This window comes from Oratosquilla oratoria, chromosome 43 (genome assembly GCF_046742065.1).
Source record: "Oratosquilla oratoria isolate Oo_2021 chromosome 43, ASM4674206v1, whole genome shotgun sequence".
NCBI classification, from domain to species: domain Eukaryota; kingdom Metazoa; phylum Arthropoda; class Malacostraca; order Stomatopoda; family Squillidae; genus Oratosquilla; species Oratosquilla oratoria.
Window position 1 is genome coordinate 36,353,675 of NC_134819.1, and position 20,000 is coordinate 36,373,674.

Below are 20,000 nucleotides of genomic sequence, written 5' to 3' on the forward strand. Positions count from 1 at the left end.
AAGATCAACCAAATCTATTTTACAGATTTGTAAACAACAAACTGAAAAACAAACAAGAATTAGAGAAACTACGACAAGGAGTTGAATACACAGAGGAAATAGAAATGGCAGAAATTATGAACAAGCATTTTAAATTGGTGTTTATGAGGGAGAACATACAACCTAGAGATATCAAGTGGGAGGAGAAAGTCCCTCCTATGAAAGAGATAGAAGTAACAAGGAATGAAATAATGATTCATTTGAGTAATCCCTATGTCAAAAAATCACATGGACCAGATGAAATGGCAAACTGGATTTTGAGAGAATGCAGGAATGAACTAACAGACAAAATACATAGTCTAATAAGCAGTTCATTGAAAGAAGGAAAAGTTCCAGAAGATTGGAAAAGAGCAAATATAGTACCAATATATATAGGGGGAAACAAGGAAGACCCAACTAACCATAGACCAGTCTCTCTTACAAGTGCGATAGCTAAAATTTGTGAAAGAATTATCAAAAGTAGATGGGTAAGACATTTGGAAAAAAATGTACTAAATCCAAGGCAATTTGGATTTAGACAAGGATGATCATGCGTCACAAACTTAATGTGTTTCTATTCAAGGCTAATAGATGTAATACAAGAAAGAGATGGATGGGCTAATTGTGCATTTCTAGACCTGAAAAAAGCTTTTGATAAGGTGCCACATAAGAAATTACTAAAGAAATTAGAAACTGTAGGAGGAATACAGGACAAACTGCTGAAGTGGATGGAAGACTTCTTGCACAAAAGAAAAATGAGTGGTGATAAGAGACAAACACTCTAATTGGGGTGAAGTGATTAGTGGAGTTCCACAAGGAACAGTTTTGGCCCCAATAATGTTTGCTATATATATTAATGATATGGATAAAGGAATTGAAAGTTATATGAGCTACTTTGCAGACAATGCAAAACTGTTGAAAAAAGTGAACACTGTAGAAGATAGTGAGTCGCTACAGAGTGATCTCAATAAAGTATGGGAATGAAGTAGGAAGTGGGAGATGGAATTCAATATTAAGTGTAGTATAATGGAATTTGGAAGGAGCAAAAAAAGAATAGTGGGATCATATAAATTGGGAGAAGAAATAAAAAAAGTAGAACATGAGCAGGACCTGGGAGTCATTATTAAGAATAACATGTTCCCTGAGAAACATATAAACAAGATTTTTTGAGAAACTTATAATTCAATAACAACAATCAAAGTGGCATTTACATACATAGACGAAGAAATGGTGAAGAAAATACTGGTCACTTTGACAAGACCAAAATTGGAATATGCAGCGATGACTTGGTCACCAAGTACAAAAAAATGTATAACAAAACTTGAGAGAATACAAAGAGCTATTACAAAATTGGCATCAACACTCTCAGAACTATCATATGAAGAGAGACTGGCAAAACTTGAGCTACAGACATTAGAGCAAAGAAGAGAGAGAGGATACTTGATAACTATTTATAGAATCATGAAAGGCATAGAAACTATTGACAGAGAGGATCTAATAAAATGGGATAGTAGAGATACAAGAGGACACAGAAAGAAAATCAAGAAAGACAGTTATAGAAGAGACCTGAAAAAGAACAGCTTTCCCCACAGGGTAATAGACATTTGGAACAAGTTAGATGAGAATGTGGTGTGTGCAAAAACGATACATGAATTTAAAAACAGTCTAGACAAAACGATATATGAAGATGGGACACCACAAGCATAGCTCCCCTTCCCGTAAAATACAACTAGGTAAATACAAAAAATACAAATAGGTAAATATAAAAAATTCATATGGTATTTGTAAAGTTGTTTGTTTATATCACAGGTGCAATTCTTATTTATATCATCTGGTAGCTCATACAATTCTAAGTATTTTCAGCCCCATGAATAAGTACTGCAAATTAATAGCAATGTCAGTAGCATTATCAAAGAGATGTTAATTAAGGAGTAAGTGAAGTGTCCAGATCTTTATTCATCAATGCCAACAAAGAGAAAACATTCATCCGTGTTTGCTTCACCCAGGAGGCAGGGCTCTATCCCACCGCTGGGTGACCAACGTCATCAGCCACATGTAGTACCTCCAATCTGCTACTCCTCCTTCTCCTCCCTCCCTCCCACTCTACTACTACTCTTTCTCCCCCCTTCCATCCTACTCATCCTCTTCCTCCTCCTCCCATTCTACTCCTACTCCTCTTACTCCCCCTCCCTACCCTACACCTCTAACCTTCCCACCCCCTCCCACCCCACATCTCTTCCACCTCCCCACTTCCAACTTACGCCATCTCTTCCCCCACCCTCCTATTTCCCCCTCTCACCCTACACCTTCTTCTCCTCCCCCTTCCACCCTATTCATCCCCCCTCCCACCCATCTCCTTCTCCACTTCCCACACTATTCCTCCCACACCCCACTCCTCCTTCTCCCCCGTCTCAGCGAGAACTAAAGATTTTCCAATGGAATGTTAACGGCCTTGTTGACAAAATCCACGTCCTTCAGGCTACCCTGGCCACAAGGGACGTAAATGTAGCCCTCTTGCAGGAGACTAATTGGCCGGTCAACCGGTCGCTCCGAGTCAGTGGATACCAGGTACACCATACAACTCGGAGCGAGGGTTCACTTGGACTCGCTATACTGGTTCGGGCGACGGTTCCAAGTGAACCCGTACCCGCCGTACCTAGCGGCGAACGAGTAGAAGCCTTGGTTGCCAGAATCCCCCCTCCTTGCCGGGGGCACCTTCCACTTGTATATAGATACTCCTCAAGACAGTGAACTGGCACCTGGGGAGATGGTCTCTCTAGCTGGCCGTGAACCCACATTCATTACCGGGGGCTTTAAAGCGCATCGACCCATGTTCCGCTTCCTCCAACGACCCAATCCTACCGGGCACACCCTAGTAACACTTTAAGGGGAGATATCTGAGGTCACCCAACTGAACTCAGGGAAGGCTATTCACATCTTGGGAGGGCGCCTGGATCTCACTATACTCTCCACGTGCATGGCTCATCGTGCTCACAACTTGAGCCATGGAGCTCCTCTCCCTCACCAACATCGACGCTGGAATACAGGGAAGGACAATCGGACACTTTCCCAGGGGGAACTAGATCACTGGTACCAGTCCTACGCTTCCCCCACAGAACACACACGATGTACATAGACTTCGTCGCTACCGTCCAGGCCGCTGCGGAGTGAGCTATCCCCAAGACGAAGCCAGGCTTACATTTGGCATGATGACCGGTGATATTACAACGACATCGTACGGGAGCAAAATCACCCCTCGGGGGGCTTACCTGTCATCAAGCACGCGCGAGCGGTCACCCACAGGGCCCGGGAGGAAAATTGGCTGGAATGGTGTGCCACTTTCTCCACCCACACCACTGCTAGCGCCTTCTGGAGAAAACTGAGGCTGGCAACTGCTGCAGTCTGCTGCCCCCTCCTCCCCGCTGCCCCAATAACTGGGGGAGCTGTTTGCGAACCGCTCCTCTTCCGCCGCTCAACTCCCCCAACCTGTAAGGCAGGAAGAGCACCTCCTCCGACAGGGTAGAGAGGATGTGGTTCACACTGCCATGCCCACGGTTGCCCCGATGGACTCTCCCATTATACTCGAGGAATTTCGACGGGCTTGTAGGACGAGCAAGAATACTGCTCCAGGTAGTGACGGGATACCTTAATCTTTCGTGAAGCAACTAGGTCCAGCTGGGGAGCTGGCAGCACTGACACTCATCAATGCCCCCTGGAAAGCGGGGCGACTCCCTGCGGAGTGTTAAAAGGCCCATGTTGTGCCGATTCCCAAGCCCAGGGACTCGCACAGTTACAGACCTGCATTGGCAAGACCGCTAGGCAAATGGTCCTCAATCGTCTCCTGTGGTGGACGAAACCCTTCCATCTCAACATGTATGGTTTTATAAAAGAAGTGACAGCAACTGACTGTGTGGCAACCTTTCTTGGATTGGTCGGTAGTCAGCCTGGTGTGGTGTGGTGTTTCTGGATCTGGAAAAAGCATTCGAGCTAGCACTCCCTGATCTAGGGAAGAATGCACGCCTCCTCTGTTATGTGGATGATCTGGCGTTGGTGGTCACTCGGGGGCGGCTGCCTCCTTCGCAAGGGTCAGAGGGCACTCAATCGCCTCTCCCAGGAATGTGGAAGGCTGGGACTGAAGATATCGACAGCCATGGCCAAAGCAATGTGTCTGAGGGCGCGGAACCAACGCCCCCATCTTATTCTTCAATGCGACACCCTCCCCTGGGTGATCATCTATCAATACTCAGGCATCTGGATTGACGCCAAGTTCTCCTTCGCTCCGGAGGTCAGATACCTCCGTGAGGCCACGAAGACGAAATAAAACCTCATCAGAGCCATAACGAGACCTCGGCTAATTGTCAGGCACTAAGTCCTCCGGTGGTGGACTATGCCGCTGTGGTTCTTATCTCCCTCCGGCTCAGTTCGTGGGACAAGCTTGAGGTCCTCCAAAACCAGGCTCTCCGCACCATCACTGCGGGCCCTCCATGGTCCAGTGTGACGAATCTTGGACAGGAGGCGGGAGTCCCTTCTCTTCGCCTACGAGCAAAGAGTCTTTCTTCCTGTCTTCTTGTCCAAATTTTGACCGACCCAAGGAAAAGTGAAGTGAAGACTTCCCTCCTCAGTGCCGTAGAAGCCTAAGAAGACCCTATCAGTCACTCCTGGAAGGACCATGCGATGAATGCGATCCGCGCCTTTGAACTCCGGAAATTGGTTCGGAGACGTGCTCTAGACGGCCTTCATCCTTACTATGCCGCTCCCCCCCCCCCACACCACCACCCGTGGCAGTCTCTCTTTACCAGTTTCCAACTCTTCCACCTCAACCGAAGGAAGACTGACTACGACCCGGCACAGTTGCGACCCATGGTCCTTCAAGTCTTAAGGTCCCCCAACCAGACACCATCTTGGATAACTGGAGTTTCAATGGTTATTCATCTTCGGCCTAAGTAACCAAAATGGACATACAGCACATTTCACGACTGTGTCAGAGGCGTTTTGTTGAATTAAAATTACGTGACATCTGTTTTTCAGGAAATTTTGTAACGCCGGAATGGCTCCGGATCAAAAAATGCCGGGAAATCTGTGTTGAACCTGATAAGCTAAACACATGGCAATTGAAGACGAACAGTGGAGAAATAACCCTGTCCGACCGTTTCACAGTATCACCAATTGCTGGTTCTACAGCACTGGTAATATAACGAGGTCCACATGCAGAGTTTTTACGTGCCTAAGTGCCGCCCCGGGGCAGTTCTCGGTGATGCCCCTCATTCCCCCATCACCACTTCCCACGTCCACCATCTCTTACTGCCTATTATAGCTATTGGTTTGGGAAACATTTTAACGGATTTAAAAAGACTTAATGTCCCTGTTGCAGAAGGGATAAGGGAAAAGTATTTCATATTCTGTTGATGCTAACGCAAATTCTTTATATTACGGTAATATATTCAGGGCTCCTTTGCCCTTTTTTATAATTATTTTGTCAGCCTTGTGGACGGCATGTCCAAACTAGAATTGCCGTCCCACTAAATGTGCCGCCCTAGGGCATATGCACACCCCTGCCTACCCCCCCACACCCACATGTCACCCCTGAACGTCCGCCTGAAGAATAATCACCCCCAGAATAGCTCACCTGAAGATTTGTCACCTCAACCAACAATACATGAAGAATCGCCACGCCAGTTAAGTTAGGTTAGGTCAAGTTTAGTCAAGTTATGTTTAAGTTAGGTTAAGTAAGCTTGTTCGGGTAAGTTAGGTTAGGTTAAGTTAGGCTTTCCTATTCGGTTACGTTAGGATAAGTCACGTTACGTTAGGATAAGTTACGTTACGTTAGGATAAGTTACGTTACGTTAGGATAAGTTACGTTACGTTAGGATAAGTTACGTTACGTTAGGATAAGTTAAGAATCGTCACCCCTGAAGAATCACCCTAGAATAGCCCACCTGAAGAATTATCGCGATGCCGAAGTTTGAGGTGACAAATCTTCAGGTGATCCCGAAGTTTTTCTTTTCATGAAGAAAGTTAACATTATTACGACGAGAAGAAATTCAAACGACGAACCGCGAGCAGACTGCGCAAGCGACCGAGATTTGGTCGTCAAAAGTTCGATTTTCCATAGGCTGCGGACTTAGCTCGACAATTACATTAGGAACACTATACTCCACGTAGTGTAAATTCCCGTAAATGAAAGGAAGTCTGAAGCAGATTATGTTCATATACAAAGACCCGAACTTGAGCTGACCAACCTTTTACGACAGCGCAATCTTCCGCAGTTGTTGTTGTTGCTTACTAACTCAAAACCAGACGACTCGACGAGTCGACGTGTTGTCGCTTACTCACTCACACTTGTGTGACGTGGTTGTTTATATTCTGTCCATTGGTTTTCATCGACTCAACTATTAATGATATAGCTGAGTGTGGGAGGAGCAGCAAGAGGTTGAGGTGGTTTTGGTGGAGAAGTGTGTATGTGTGTGATTCACCACAATCTTCACGCACTGGACTCGTGATCGACAAATATTAGGCTCCTGCAAGAGAGCTCAGAGTTCATGTACTACCTGATCTGGTGCTGCAGGAACCTTACGCACGTGCGAGCGCATACATTACAATATTACAGCCCAACTTGAAACAACACATGATTTTAAACTAAAGTATGATACACAGAAAATAAGGAGATAGCCCGAGTTGGAACTATATATGAATTTGAAGCCGAGTATAAAAATTGGGGAGTAGGAGAGGGCCCCATGTGAGTTCAAGCTAAATATAATCATTGGAATTTAAGTATATATATTAAGTTGAAGCTGTATATGAAATTGAGAATGGGTATAACAAATTGAGAATAGGAGACGCGACCCAACGAGCGTTGCTTCTTTCCTGTGTTATACAATCATATTCCATTCCAGTGAGAAATCATACTCGATTTCTGCCATGCAGCTCGGTACAGTTGGTAGTCCTGCAGGCTCCTGCTCCACATAGGCACCAGCGACACGCAAATTCCTCACCTCCTTCAGAAAATATTACATTGCTCCACTTTGTTCATAACATAGGAAAATTTTGTTTCAATCATTAGGACTGATTATAAAACTATATATATTAAAAAAAATCGATAGGATAAGAAACTAAGTAATTATGTGGGGTTGATGTCAAGGAAAATAAATTATAGGTTTACACACATTACTTATAATCGATGTTTACAGCAGTTATGATAACAAGTGTAAAATATAAAAATGTGTTCTACATAAACAACTTTTGAACACGATGGTGTATTCAGATTTAGACAGCCATAAAAAATAAAGGATTTTCATAAATATTTTGCGTCAGGACGCTCGTGGCGGGAAAGCCCGGAGGGGTGCTAGTTGCGGTTTCCTTCCATCCTCCCTCTCCTCCTCCTTCTTCGAACTTATTCAACATTTAATTAATATAAGCATTCGTTTTATTTATATCTCTATTTTTCTTAAATTTTAAGTACACTCAAATAATAACCTACCTACCGTTTCCACAGTTTATTGATACATTCAAATTACATAAAAATAGTCTCTGGTAAGAACGATGAAAAACGAATACTTCCTCATAATAAAGTAAATGATGATTAAGTTAAGAGGAAGGAGAGGAGAACGAGTTTAACAACTACCATCCCTACCTCCCACCCTCGTGCCACGAGCGTCATGACGCAAAATGTTTATAAAAATCTTTATTTTTCAGTTTGTATGTCTTTCTATGTGAAATCTGAATGCACCAACGTGTTTAGGAGTTATTTATGTTGGAGAACACATGTTTTATTCTACACTTATCATAATTGCTGTAAACATCGATTAGAAGTAAAGATGTGTATAAACCAATATTTCTTTTCCTTAACTTCAACTCCACATAATTACTTAGTTTCTTACCCTATCGAATTAAAAAACAAATACAATTGTAGAATGACTGTTCTTTCTAATTACCGAAACCAAATTTTCCTGTTATGAACAAAGTGGAGAAATGTAATATTTTCTGAAGGGGGTGAGGAATGTGTCGTTGGTGCTTGCGTGGAGTACAAGTCTGCAGGATTACCAATTGTACCAAGCTGCGCTGCCTGTCGTTACTCCAACTCCCGTGGGAGGGGGGGGAATTGGGGGTGCATGTGCATGTAAGGTCACAGCATTACCCATAGATCAGTCATATATGAGCTCTGAGCTCTCTTCAGGGAGGGAAATAGCTGTCGATCATGAGTCCAACACATGATCCAAGACCATGGTGAATCACACACACACATATCTTCTTGCTCAAGGGGAGCAATAATGACTAGTAGTATCAATGGAAGCTCTTCAAGCTGGGAGCAAGGCTCGAACTCAGGACCTCAAGTGTGGGAACCTAAAGTGCTAACCACTGCATCAGGAAGCCATATGGGCACATGCATGTTTATTGAATGCGTGTGTGTGCATGTGTGTATTTTACCTATTTGTATTATACGGGAAGGGGAGCTATGCTTGTAGTGACCCATCTTAGTATCCCTCAGCATTTAGTTTATTCATAAATTCTTGTATGGTTTTTGCACACACTATTGTTTTGTCCAGACATCCACCACTTTGTGCAGATTTTTTTTTTTATATGGGAAGGGGAGCTATGCTCATGGTGTTCCATCTTTGTATCTTGCAACATCTAGTTTGTTCTTAAATTTATGTATGGTATTTGCACACACTACTGTTTCATCCAATTTGTTCCAGTCATCCACCACTCTGTGTGGAAAGCTGTTTTTTTTCAGGTCTCTTCTATAACTGTCCTTTTTGAGTTTCTTTTCATGTCCCCTTGTTTTTCTTCTATCCCAATTTAAGTCTTTTCTATCAAGGACTTCCATGCCTTTCATAATTCCAGGGTTGGTAGCTCCAGTTTAGACAATCTTTGCTCATATGTCAGTTTTGAAAGTGTTGGGGCCATCTTTATCATTGCTCTTTGGATTCTATTTTCCTTATATTCTTTTTTGTACTGGGTGTCCATAGTGTCACTGCGTATTCCAATCTTGGTCTTATCAGTGGGGCTAGTATTTTCTTTACCATTTCCTCATCCAAATAATTAAAAGCCACCTTTATTGATCTTAACAAATTGTAGGTTTCTCCAACTATTTTGTTTATCTGCTTGTCTGGGAACATGTCTTTGGTGATGTGTGCATGTGTGTGTGAACACATAATAGATAAGATGTGCTTCCTGATGTGTGAGGAAGGATGGTGAGAGATGAAGAAAAAAAAAAGTGAAAGCTATCTACCTGAAAGATCCTAAATTTGATATATCATATAGCCCTCAGTCACATGTTTTCTATTTCTTAAACCAATATCACTCAAGTCCATCTAGGTATGGAATGACTCCTGGTCTGAAAGATTATAAATAACTATATAAACAACTATAAACAACTTCAACTCAATGACACACCCAAGGTTTCTTTTCTAACAGCATTTAAGTTTAATTAGCTGGGGAGGGGGGTTGTCCCCCATCAAACTCTAAGGCATTAGCTGCTAAAGTTCCCAGCAAAATCTGCTTAATTCAAGATAAAGAATGTTCCTCATCCTGGCACATGGGAAGTTCCCATCCCAAGTCCGGGAACTGGCAATGAGATCCGACTGCAGCTCTCACATTCTGCTCTATGTTTATAGACATTGGTGGCATAGTTGAATGGAAGGAGGAAAGGGCGCAGGAGACTGTTATGTTACTGCCTAAACCTTAAAGTCCAGACCAATGTAATGGCAGTTACCAGGAAGAAAATTGACACAAACCCCAAGAGAGAAAAAAAAAAAGTAATAATTATTGTATAGGGTCTATAAATATCCTCAAACAAGAGGTACATACAGCCATTCAGGGAGACAAGACAAACCTCTAATTAAAAACAAATCTACACTAAAAACAACTGAAACAGAAAATAGATGGCTCTCTGAAGTGTAAAATGGGAGGTGCAGCCCCAAGAGGCAGAGAGTCCGTCTCTGAGCCAGGTCCAGGCTCTTTCTCTGTCAACTTTGTATTTTGCCCACCTTTTTACACAAGGTGCTGACAACAGGTGACTATTCTCATAAGTGACGACAGAAATAGTCCCACACTAATTCAATGGAGATAATCCAATTTTTCTTCCAAGATATCTTTGTGGACAACCTAATGCTGTTATTTTATATTATCTTACATTTCATGTGATGGTCTAGTTAGAAGAGGATCCTTATTGTTTGGTTAAGAGTTTTGTTTATTGTAGGAAGTTATGGAATGATGATAGAGGTATTGGTTGTTGTCCAGGTTGGTTGTTGTTCAAAATCTGGTACAGAATCATTGTTGTTTGAAAGGGTAGATGACAGAGTAGATGGTTGTTGCAGGATGTTGTGTAAAGCAGGCATTGTAGCAGTATGTGTGGTACTGTGACGGGAGGTGGGAGGGTCTATTTCTGTCATAAGGTGGACATGTGAGGCAAGAATATCTTCTTCTTAAGCCACATCTACACTGTCGAGCACTGTCTGTCGGGCACGAGGTGTTTGCCCACCTACGGGCACCTTTAGCAGGCAAACCATCAAACTGCCTGTTCCCAGCACTATTAGAGGGAAATGGGTGGAAGTCTGATGTCACTGCCAAATGCACAAGGTAAGCTGCGGGTAGACCTACTCAGTACCGAGTTAGTAGGACATGATGTCCACATCAAGTACATACTGGTTCTCAACAAGACCCAGTAACATAAACTGACCTGTATAGAGCATATGAATATTTATGAAATGCAAGGCATGACACCATGGTGATCATACCACATTAGACTACTCACAATACCTGCTTACGGCCGACTAACCACCAGTCACCATAGTCAACCATATGGACATTTTCACAGGCACAGTCTGGAGACTTTGGCAGGTTAGGGTGCAGCTCAAGCATGTGGACGTGGCATTAGGCACACTAGTGCTGTTTCAAAACATTGGTTATACTGATGTAAAGACAACCACGGATGTATGTGGGTCTTTTTTTTTGTTTTTGTTTTTTTTTAGATGGTTTGGTGTTGCTCACTGCATCTTTGTCACATACTATTTCTGATCAGACAATTGGGTAATAGTCTGTTACTAACAGTGGAGTGGAGGCATCAAAAAGGGTGGATGCCACCCTCTAAGCTCCCTAGTCAGCTTCTTCATTACCAGAGATGCCTACATGAAACAGTACCCATTAGGATATAGATTTGAAGCAGTCAGATACTTGGATGATCCATGAAATAATTTTACAGACAAGTAGGTGGCAGGACTTGAGGGTTGTTGTGGTCTTGGAAGGGAATGTGTAAAGTTTGGAGGTGGCTGTGATTTCAGGGTAGTCTTTTGGAATATGATTTCGGGTTTATGATCTGTGTGCATGTAAGGGATAGTATTTTTCCTATTATTTCAATTACTTTGGGGGTGAGGATATGGTGTGACTATTAATTTGGAGAACAGGGTGTTAGTGGTTTTTTCCATATTTTGGAGATAGGTGGTTTGAGAGATGATTATTGAAATCTAAGTTTACCATGAATTTTGGCATACATGCTTGACACATCTTTTTTTTTTTTTTTTTATCATAGAGTTTTCCTGGACTGGGTGTTTTTAGAATCAGCTGAAGGCTATCTTCTTTACTTTATAAATTGTGGCACAATCTGGATTCCACCAAGAAACTATGTGTCATATTGTGATGTACATGGTGAGTTTTTTTGGGGATTGATAGGAGTGTTGCAGAAGTTATGTTTGGTAGGTGAGGAGCCTACACTAGCAGGCATGTAGCTACAGCTGAAGCCATCTCCTTTGCCTTATGCACTTGGACTGTTGGGGCAGGTAACAGTCACTGCTGGTAATCAGAAAGGAGTGTGGAATTTGAACCCAAAACTAATCAAATGCCAAACCAGCACACTTCCAATTTCGAAAGTTATGTGATTTATAAGATAAACCAGTACTGTGTCAATTGTTAGGTTGTCTCCTGTTGTTCTTGTTGTGTATGTTGCTGTTTGATTTTTTTTAAGTTTGCTCAAGAAAGGAATCATCAAGGCTGTGGGGTGGGTAGGGAGAGGATATATAAGGGGTTTAAGAAGTGGGAAAAGGTCACTAAGGTGTATGTCTGGTACTACCAACCATAGTCTTAAAATAAATCTGGTAAGTATAAAGTTACATCTATGGGTGTATAGGTCACTCTTTGTACATGAAAAGCTGTAGACTGGCATGAGTTGTATGGTGGTAAGGAGTCTGGTGGTGCCTCCCCAAAGGGAGTGTCTTACACTGAAGTCTCTTCATAGAGGATATGGGCAATTTGTTAGGCAAGGATGTTATACAGTTTCCAAAGTAATATTTTCTGATAAAGGAAGGTATGGTGAGCAGATGGTTATCTGGCAATATAAGAAAATTGTGGTTCCTGTGGCTTAGGAGAGGAGTATGGAGTAGTAATAAGATACTTAGACAGATGGGGATTACTGTGCCTCTTTGGCCTGAGTAGGGAGAGAGGGGAGATTAGGGGGATGTGATATATTTGCTTAGATTAAGTTGTGTATATGCACCTAGCTGTGTTTCTTGTAAATAGATGCAGTCAGGTATATTACTGGAGAAGGATACATACTTTCCAAGTTTGGGATGAGCCCTTAGCAGTTCTACTGTATAAGTGCAATTTATTTGTTCTGGGTCATGCTTCCCAGGGAGCTGTATAAGATTTCCTGGTCACACCAGTCTGGAGCTTTTCAGTGTCCCTGGGTAATGTTTTAGTGTGCTGGTGACATAATCAGAAGCATGCAGGTCTTGTATTCACTTTGTTGTCAGTTCAAATCTCACACTTCTCTCAAAGTCCCAGCAGTGACTATTATCTGCCCCAACAGTCCAAGTGCATGGGGTAAAGGTGATGGCCAGAGCCACAGCTATGCATCTCCTGGTGTAGATTCCTCACCACCACCTTGGGTAATGTTTCAAGAAGATGCAATATGGTACAGGGTGAATTTGAACTCTAAATGTACTCATTCATTCCAGTTGCATCTGGTGAGAACATTGGGAGGTCTAGGTTTATACAGTTTGATGCTGGTGTGTGTAGTTGATATTTAGGTAAAATGGATAGCTTGTACTAATAGTTTTGAGGCTGCACATACTCCTATGGGTAATGGGGGAGATTTAGGCCAGTTATTTGTAAGGGGAATGATTTCCTGATGTTTCTGGAATGGGGTGTTTATGGTGTGGTGTACCCGACATACTCCATTGTTTCCTGTTTTCTCATGGAAAGTTGGATCTTTCTTTGGTGAGGAGAGGCTGTAGGTTTTTGTTGGGTAGGGAACTTCACTGCAAAGCTGGCACCACTTGGAAATCGAACCCAGGACCTTCTACTTTCCAGGCAGGTATGCTTACCAATTACATCAGCTGCCTTCAGTGACCTCTCGTATATCTTCCTTCCCTGGCATTGCTCTCTGGGAGCTAGTTTGGGAGTGTGCTCTGCTGCGGGATACTAGTAACTTGTGCCGTATTCAATAGAGGACTGGCTGGACATATGTTTAATGAGCTTCCACAAAGTAAGGAGGCGGACAGATATGGACCAAAAAGTCTCCTGTTGGCATGCTCCCCATTTGACAGCACACTGACACCGCACCTTGGGCAGTTGGAAATCTGAGCATAGTTCACAGTTGCCAGCTCTCACAATACACAACTCTTACTGTTTTGGAGTGGATGAGGGAAGGAGGTGAATGGGTTTCTGGGTGAGGGCTGTGATGGATTGGAGGGGGGTTTGTGGTGGATTGGAGGGAACTGAGGTTTGGGTGGAAGGGTTGTAGGTGTTTGTATGGGTGAGGGGAGGTGATGAGTGCATTTCTGAGTGAGAGCTTTAGTGGACTGGAGGGGGTTATTGGAGGTTCTTGCACTTCAGATGGGGTGAGGATGAAGGGTTGGGTTGCAGGTTCTAGTGACACAGGTATAAGGAATGAAAGAGTTTGTGTAGGCATTTCTTGTGTCATGTGGGTGGTCTCTCTTGGTGTGGTTGAGCAGAACTACTGGGGTGGGGTGTCATCATATGTGACTATTGGTCTAATCATTCTGAGTCTCTACGACTTTTTTTTTCTTATGCTATGCAGTATGAGGATGATGCTGGGTGATCTTATTTGCAGTTTATATCTGGGTTTGAGCATAGAGTACAATGTGCACATACATCTAAGCAGGAACATCATCATTTAATGTATGCAAAGACCTGGCAGTTGCAGCAGCAGTATGGGCATGGATAGTATCTCTATTTTGTATCTTAGGTAACGTCCAGTTAGGTAGGTTGGAAGTTGTGGCTATCTGAGGGTCACCATTAGTGTGGTAGTATTGATCTTTGTATCATTTATGGTTTTCTTAACACAGAATACTTTTATTATTTTTGATCAATCACTTTACCATTCTTTTCATTATTTCTCCTGTGTGGTATCACAGAGGTGGTATAGCCTTCTATTACACTGCTGTAAAATGTTCCAAGTGGTATCATTTGAACTGGGGCATTTGCAAGGGTTGTAACAATTTTAAAATTAATGCTGTTACAACCCTATTGAGCTCTTGATTCTGGTTCTATTATTAGTGAGAGTTGCACGACACTGATATGTGATTCATGATAGGCACAAGATACCCAGGGGTTAACCTTCACTCTCTTCCAAAAAAATGTTAAGAAGCAGGCAAGGAAGATCTCATCAACAATCACTCTCTTCAACAAGTTATAGACTTATAGTCTAAATCATGTAACACTGGATTAGGTAAGGTTAAGCAGCATCTTTAACCATCCCACATCAGACAAAAGAAATAGTGCACAAACTCAGATGTATTGTATCAATTTCATTCAAATAAATTAATGTTATTCATATTTCTAACAATTTGTTATGGAAAACAATTTCCTTTGAAAAAGAAGCAGATCCCCAGAAGCATAATAAGAAAATTATGAGTTTTATTTTTGCCTGCAACACTGTATTTTCCTGTAACTTGTACTGGTATTTTCGGGGTTCATTACTAGATTTACTGTACTGTAGAATGAATTGCACTGACATTCCTTAAGTGAGATCCAATCATCCTATGCTATGACGACATAGGATGTTGAGCGACTTCCTCCAGTGTTTGATTTAGTTGATTCATCTACTGTAATTCAACTACCTGGCACAAGAACTTTCAGTCTAAAAGAATCATGTAACTGAAGTATGTTCACTTAATGGCAGTTGACTTATTACTTCCTAGGTCCCATTATATTAGTGTTCAGTATTATTTGAACTATACCCATGTGAACCTATACTCTACTGTTCCTTTTCAATGAAAATATTCACATATTTTTCCCGTGAAATTCTTGACGTTACTGTTTTAGAATTAGAGAATTCATAATTCCCCCTATGATTACAGCAGGTTTGGGTGACCAGAACTCGCCCCTTTTTGCCATTTTTACACTTTTTCCACATACATAAGATTTAAACAATTAATGTCCCTTATAAGTTAAATAATGTAATGGATTAATGGAAATTGTCTCACCAAATTCAGAAACTTTGACGTTTCAAAGTATACACTATGTGACTATACAGGCCAAGAAGCACGTCAACTGTCAACTTTCAATCATACATTTTGATTTTCATTCAGATGTATTCCTTTTATTATTTACACAATTGTATTTACATTTTTTTAGAAACCGAATTAATTTTTTCTCCTTTGTCCAAGATGGTTAGGGAATATTAAACTACTGTGGCTGACATAAAATTACCCGACTACAATTTAAACTCTCCTTCTTTTGCGACTTTGGCAATAACAATCAAACAAAATAAAGTGACCCAAGATATATCATGTATTTATCTATCTCAAATCCAATACTCACTTCCTCCCGATATTGACTAATAATGAAGGGTATTTTCAGCAAGAGAGAGGTCCCACTAATGATGACTAAGATATGTGTCATTCGTAATCTGTTACGGTCTTTATCACCTTCACTAACTCCCTTCGTAGTGGGCGTTTTGGCATCGTTTCCATGACAACATAAGTACATTTGTTTACTATTTCACTGGGTTTTGTCTTGAAAAGTGGAACCCAGTTTTCATATAAAGGATTATGTTTTCCTTCTAAGATGGTGGCGATGTTACAAATTATTTTTACCAACATCATTTATATTACTATAGTTATTGGTTGTTATCATTACGATAATCATTTATATTATCATAATAATTATTATTGTTGTTATTATTATTACTATTATCATGATTATTGTTAGGATCAATTGTAGACACACCCCACCACACACACACACACAAATCCAACACGTGATCCAAGACCATGGCGAATTACACAAACTGATCGTTAGGGTCCGAAGTGCTCCGCCATTACTCAGCGCTGTCATTTAGGTTTTGGTATTTTTTCAGTTTACGGTTTGGGAGCATTGATGGTTAGGTTAAATTACTATGAACACAATTAATGCTCCTAAACAGTGAATTGAGTAATAAAAGAAACGTTACCATGACCTGAGTGACGGCGCAGGGAGACAGCGGAGGACTTCGAACCGTAATCGACTAGTGTGTGTGTGTGTGTGTAATTCACCATAGTCTTGGATCACGTCTTGTACTCGAGATCGACAGCTCCTTCCCTCCAAAATGAGAGCTCAGAGCTCATGTATGACCGATCTGTGGGTAATGCTGTGACCTGACACCCACACACCCACATCCAACTCTCCACCCACGAGAGTTGTAACGGCTCGCAGCGCAGCGATACTGGAATTATTTTAGTGTGCATGTGTGTGTGTATTTACCTATTTACCTAGTTATATTTTACGGGAAGGGGAGCTATGCTCGTGGTGTCCCGTCTTCATATCTCATTTTATCTAAACTATTTTTAAATTCATGTATTGTTTTTGCACACACTGCTTTCTCATCTAACTTGTTCCAACTGTCTACTCTGTGAGGAAAGCTGTTCTTTTTCAGATCTCTTCTATAGCTGTCTTTCTTGATTTTCTTTCTGTGTCCTCTTGTATTTCTATCATCCCATTTTATTAGGTCCTCTCTATCAATAATTTTTATGCCTTTCATGATTCTGTAAATAGCTATCAAATCTCCTCTCTCTCTTCTTTGCTCTAGTGTCTGTTCACTTTTTTTTAATAGTTTTGCATCATTTGTAAAGAAGCTTATATAACTTTCAATTTCTTCATCCATATCATTAATATATATATAGCCAACATTATTGGGGCCAGAACTGTTCCTTGTGGAACACCACTTATTACTTCATCCCAATTTGAGTGTTTGTCTCTTATCACTACTCTCATTTTTCTTTCTTGCAAAAAGTCTTCCATCCATTTAAGCAGTTTGCCCTGTATTCCTCCTTCGGTTTCTAATTTCTTAAGCAACTTCTTGTGTGGTACTTTGTCAAAAGCTTTTTTTAGGTCTAGAAATGCACAATCAGCCCATCCATCTCTTTCTTGTATTATATCTATTAGCCTTGAATAGAAACATATTAAATTGGTGACGCATGATCGTCCTTGTCTGAATCCAAATTGCCTTGGATTTAGTACATTGTTGTTGTTTTTTTCTAAATATTTTACCCATCTACTTTTGACAATTCTTTGACAATTTTTTGCTATTGTACTTGTTAGAGAGACTGGTCTATAGTTGGTGGGGTCTTCTTTATTTCCCCCCTTTATATATAGGTACTATATTTGCAATCTTTGCTATGTTACCGAACCTATTCTCCCAATGTTCGGTCATTTGTTCAAGTTTTCCCTCTAGTCTTGCTAATCGGGGAAGGTTGGTATCCGCCCCCCCCCTAATTAAATCCCTGGAAATTATTATCCTCACCTTCCATTGTGCTGCTCTTATCTATATTTCTAATCTTTACATTTTTGTTAATCCCTTCACCAAAATCATTGGTCCTTCTCTTGTTTACAAGACGCCTGGCCTCCTGGACCAAGTCCTCCCCTTCCTCATTTCCTTCCATTTCCCTCAGTAATCCCTCCCATTCTCCTTTTTCCTCACTTTCCCACTACACCACGAGCTTTCCCCTTCCCTATAAATAAAATAAGGTACTTCCTTTGCGTTGAGATCCACGAAAATTTTACTTTTTCTTCAGAACTCCAATCTTCGCCGTCCATCCGACGAAATTGTGTATTTACCTAGTTGTATTTACCTAGTTGTATTTTACGAGAAGGGGAGCTATGCTCGTGAGGTACCGTCTTCATATATCATTTTATCTAAACTATTTTTAGATTTATGTATTGTTTTTGCACACACCACTTTCTCATCTAACTTGTTCCAACTGTCTATTACTCTGTGAGGAAAGTTGTTCTTTTTCACATCTCTTCTATAGCTGTCTTTCTTGATTTTCTTTCCGTGTGTGTATTTACCTAGTTGTATTTACCTAGTTGTATTTTACGGGAAGGGGAGCTATGCTCGTGGTGTCCCGTCTTCATATCTCATTTTATCTAAACTATTTTTAAATTCATGTATTGTTTTTGCACACACCACTTTCTCATCTAACTTGTTCCAACTGTCTATTACTCTGTGAGGAAAGCTGTTCTTTTTCAAATCTCTTCTATAGCTGTCATTTTTTATTTTCTTTCCGTGTCCTCTTGTATTTCTGTCATCCCATTTTATCAGATTCTCTCTATCAGTAATTTCCATGCCTTTCATGATTCTGTAAATAGCTATCAAATCTCCTCTCTCTCTTCTTTGCTCTAGTGTCTGTAGTTCAAGTTTTGCTAGTCTCTCTTCATATGACAGTTTTGAGAGTGTTGGTGCCAATTTTGTAATTGCTCTTTGTATTCTTTCAAGTTTTTTTTTTATAATTTTTTTTTGTACTTGGTGACCATATCGTTGCTGCATATTCCAATCTTGGTCTTATCAGGGTGATTAGGATTTTCTTCACCATTTCTTCATCCAGGTATGTAAATGCAACTTTGATTGTTCTTATTAAATTATAAGTTTCTCCAAAAATCTTATTTATATGTTTCTCAGGTGACATATTATTCATAACAATGACTCCCAGGTCCTTCTCATTTTCTACTTTTTTATTCCTTCTTCTCCCAAATTATATGATCCTGTTATTCTGTTTTTGCTTTTTCCAAATTCTACACTTTTTTGTATTGAACTCCATCTCCCACTTCCTACTCCATTCCTGTACTTTATATAGATCTCTCTGTAGTGATTCACAATCTTCTTCTGTTTTCACTCTTTTTAGTAGTTTTGCATCATCTGCAAAGAAGCTCATATAACTTTCAATTCCTTCATCCATATCATTAATATATATAGCAAACATTATTGGGGCCAGTACTGTTCCCTGCGGAACACCGCTTATTACTTTATCCCATTTTGAGTGCTGGTCTCTTATCACTACTCTCATTTTTCTTTCTTGCAAAAAGTCTTCCATCCATTTAAGCAGTTTGCCCTGTATTCCTCCTTCAGTTTCTAATTTCTTAAGCAACTTCTTTTGTGGTACTTTGTCAAAAGCTTTCTTTAGGTCTAGAAATGCACAGTCAGCCCATCCATCTCTTTCTTGTATTATATCTATTAGCCTTGAATAGAAACATATTAAATTGGTGACGCATGATCGTCCTTGTCTGAATCCAAATTGCCTTGGATTTAACACTTTGTTTTTTTTCTAAATATTTTACCCATCTACTTTTGATAATTCTTTCACAAATTTTTGCTTTTGTACTTGTTAGAGAGACTGGTCTATAGTTTGTAGGTTCTTCTTTATTTCCTCCTTTATATATAGGTACTATATTTGCTTTTTTCCAATCTTCTGGAACTTTTCCTTCTTTCAAGGAACTGTTTAGTATGCTATGTATTTTGTCTGCCAGTTCATTCCTGCATTCTTTCAGAATCCAGTTTGCTATTTCATCTGGTCCATGCGATTTTCTGACATCAAGATTACTCAAGTGGTTCAATATTTCATTCATTGTTACTTCTATTTCTTCCATAGGGGGGACTTTCTCTTTCCATTCAATCTCTTCAGGTTGTATGTTCTCCCTTGTAAACACTGATTTAAAATGTTTGTTCATAATTTCCGCCATTTCCATTTCCTCAGTGTATTCAACTCCCCCTT

At 40.8% G+C, this 20,000-nt stretch overlaps 1 protein-coding gene across 8 annotated transcripts in view; it reads right to left on the reverse strand.

The window, feature by feature from the left end:
• LOC143021821 (beta-galactosidase-like) overlaps positions 1–15,938 on the reverse strand; it is a 47,177-nt gene extending 31,239 nt beyond the window's left edge. For 2 of the 8 annotated variants that reach the window (XM_076179583.1, XM_076179580.1), the window contains exon 1: positions 15,796–15,938. Coding sequence is in view for 2 of the 8 variants with exons in the window: in XM_076179578.1 (XP_076035693.1) it covers positions 6,356–6,399 (44 nt within the window). In the remaining 6 variants the exon portion in view is untranslated. Of the gene's footprint in view, positions 1–6,257; positions 6,415–15,458; positions 15,484–15,795 lie in introns of those variants that run through there. The other 6 variants (XM_076179578.1, XM_076179577.1, XM_076179582.1 and 3 more) reach the window with 4 other exon arrangements.
• Positions 15,939–20,000: the final 4,062 nt, after the last annotated feature.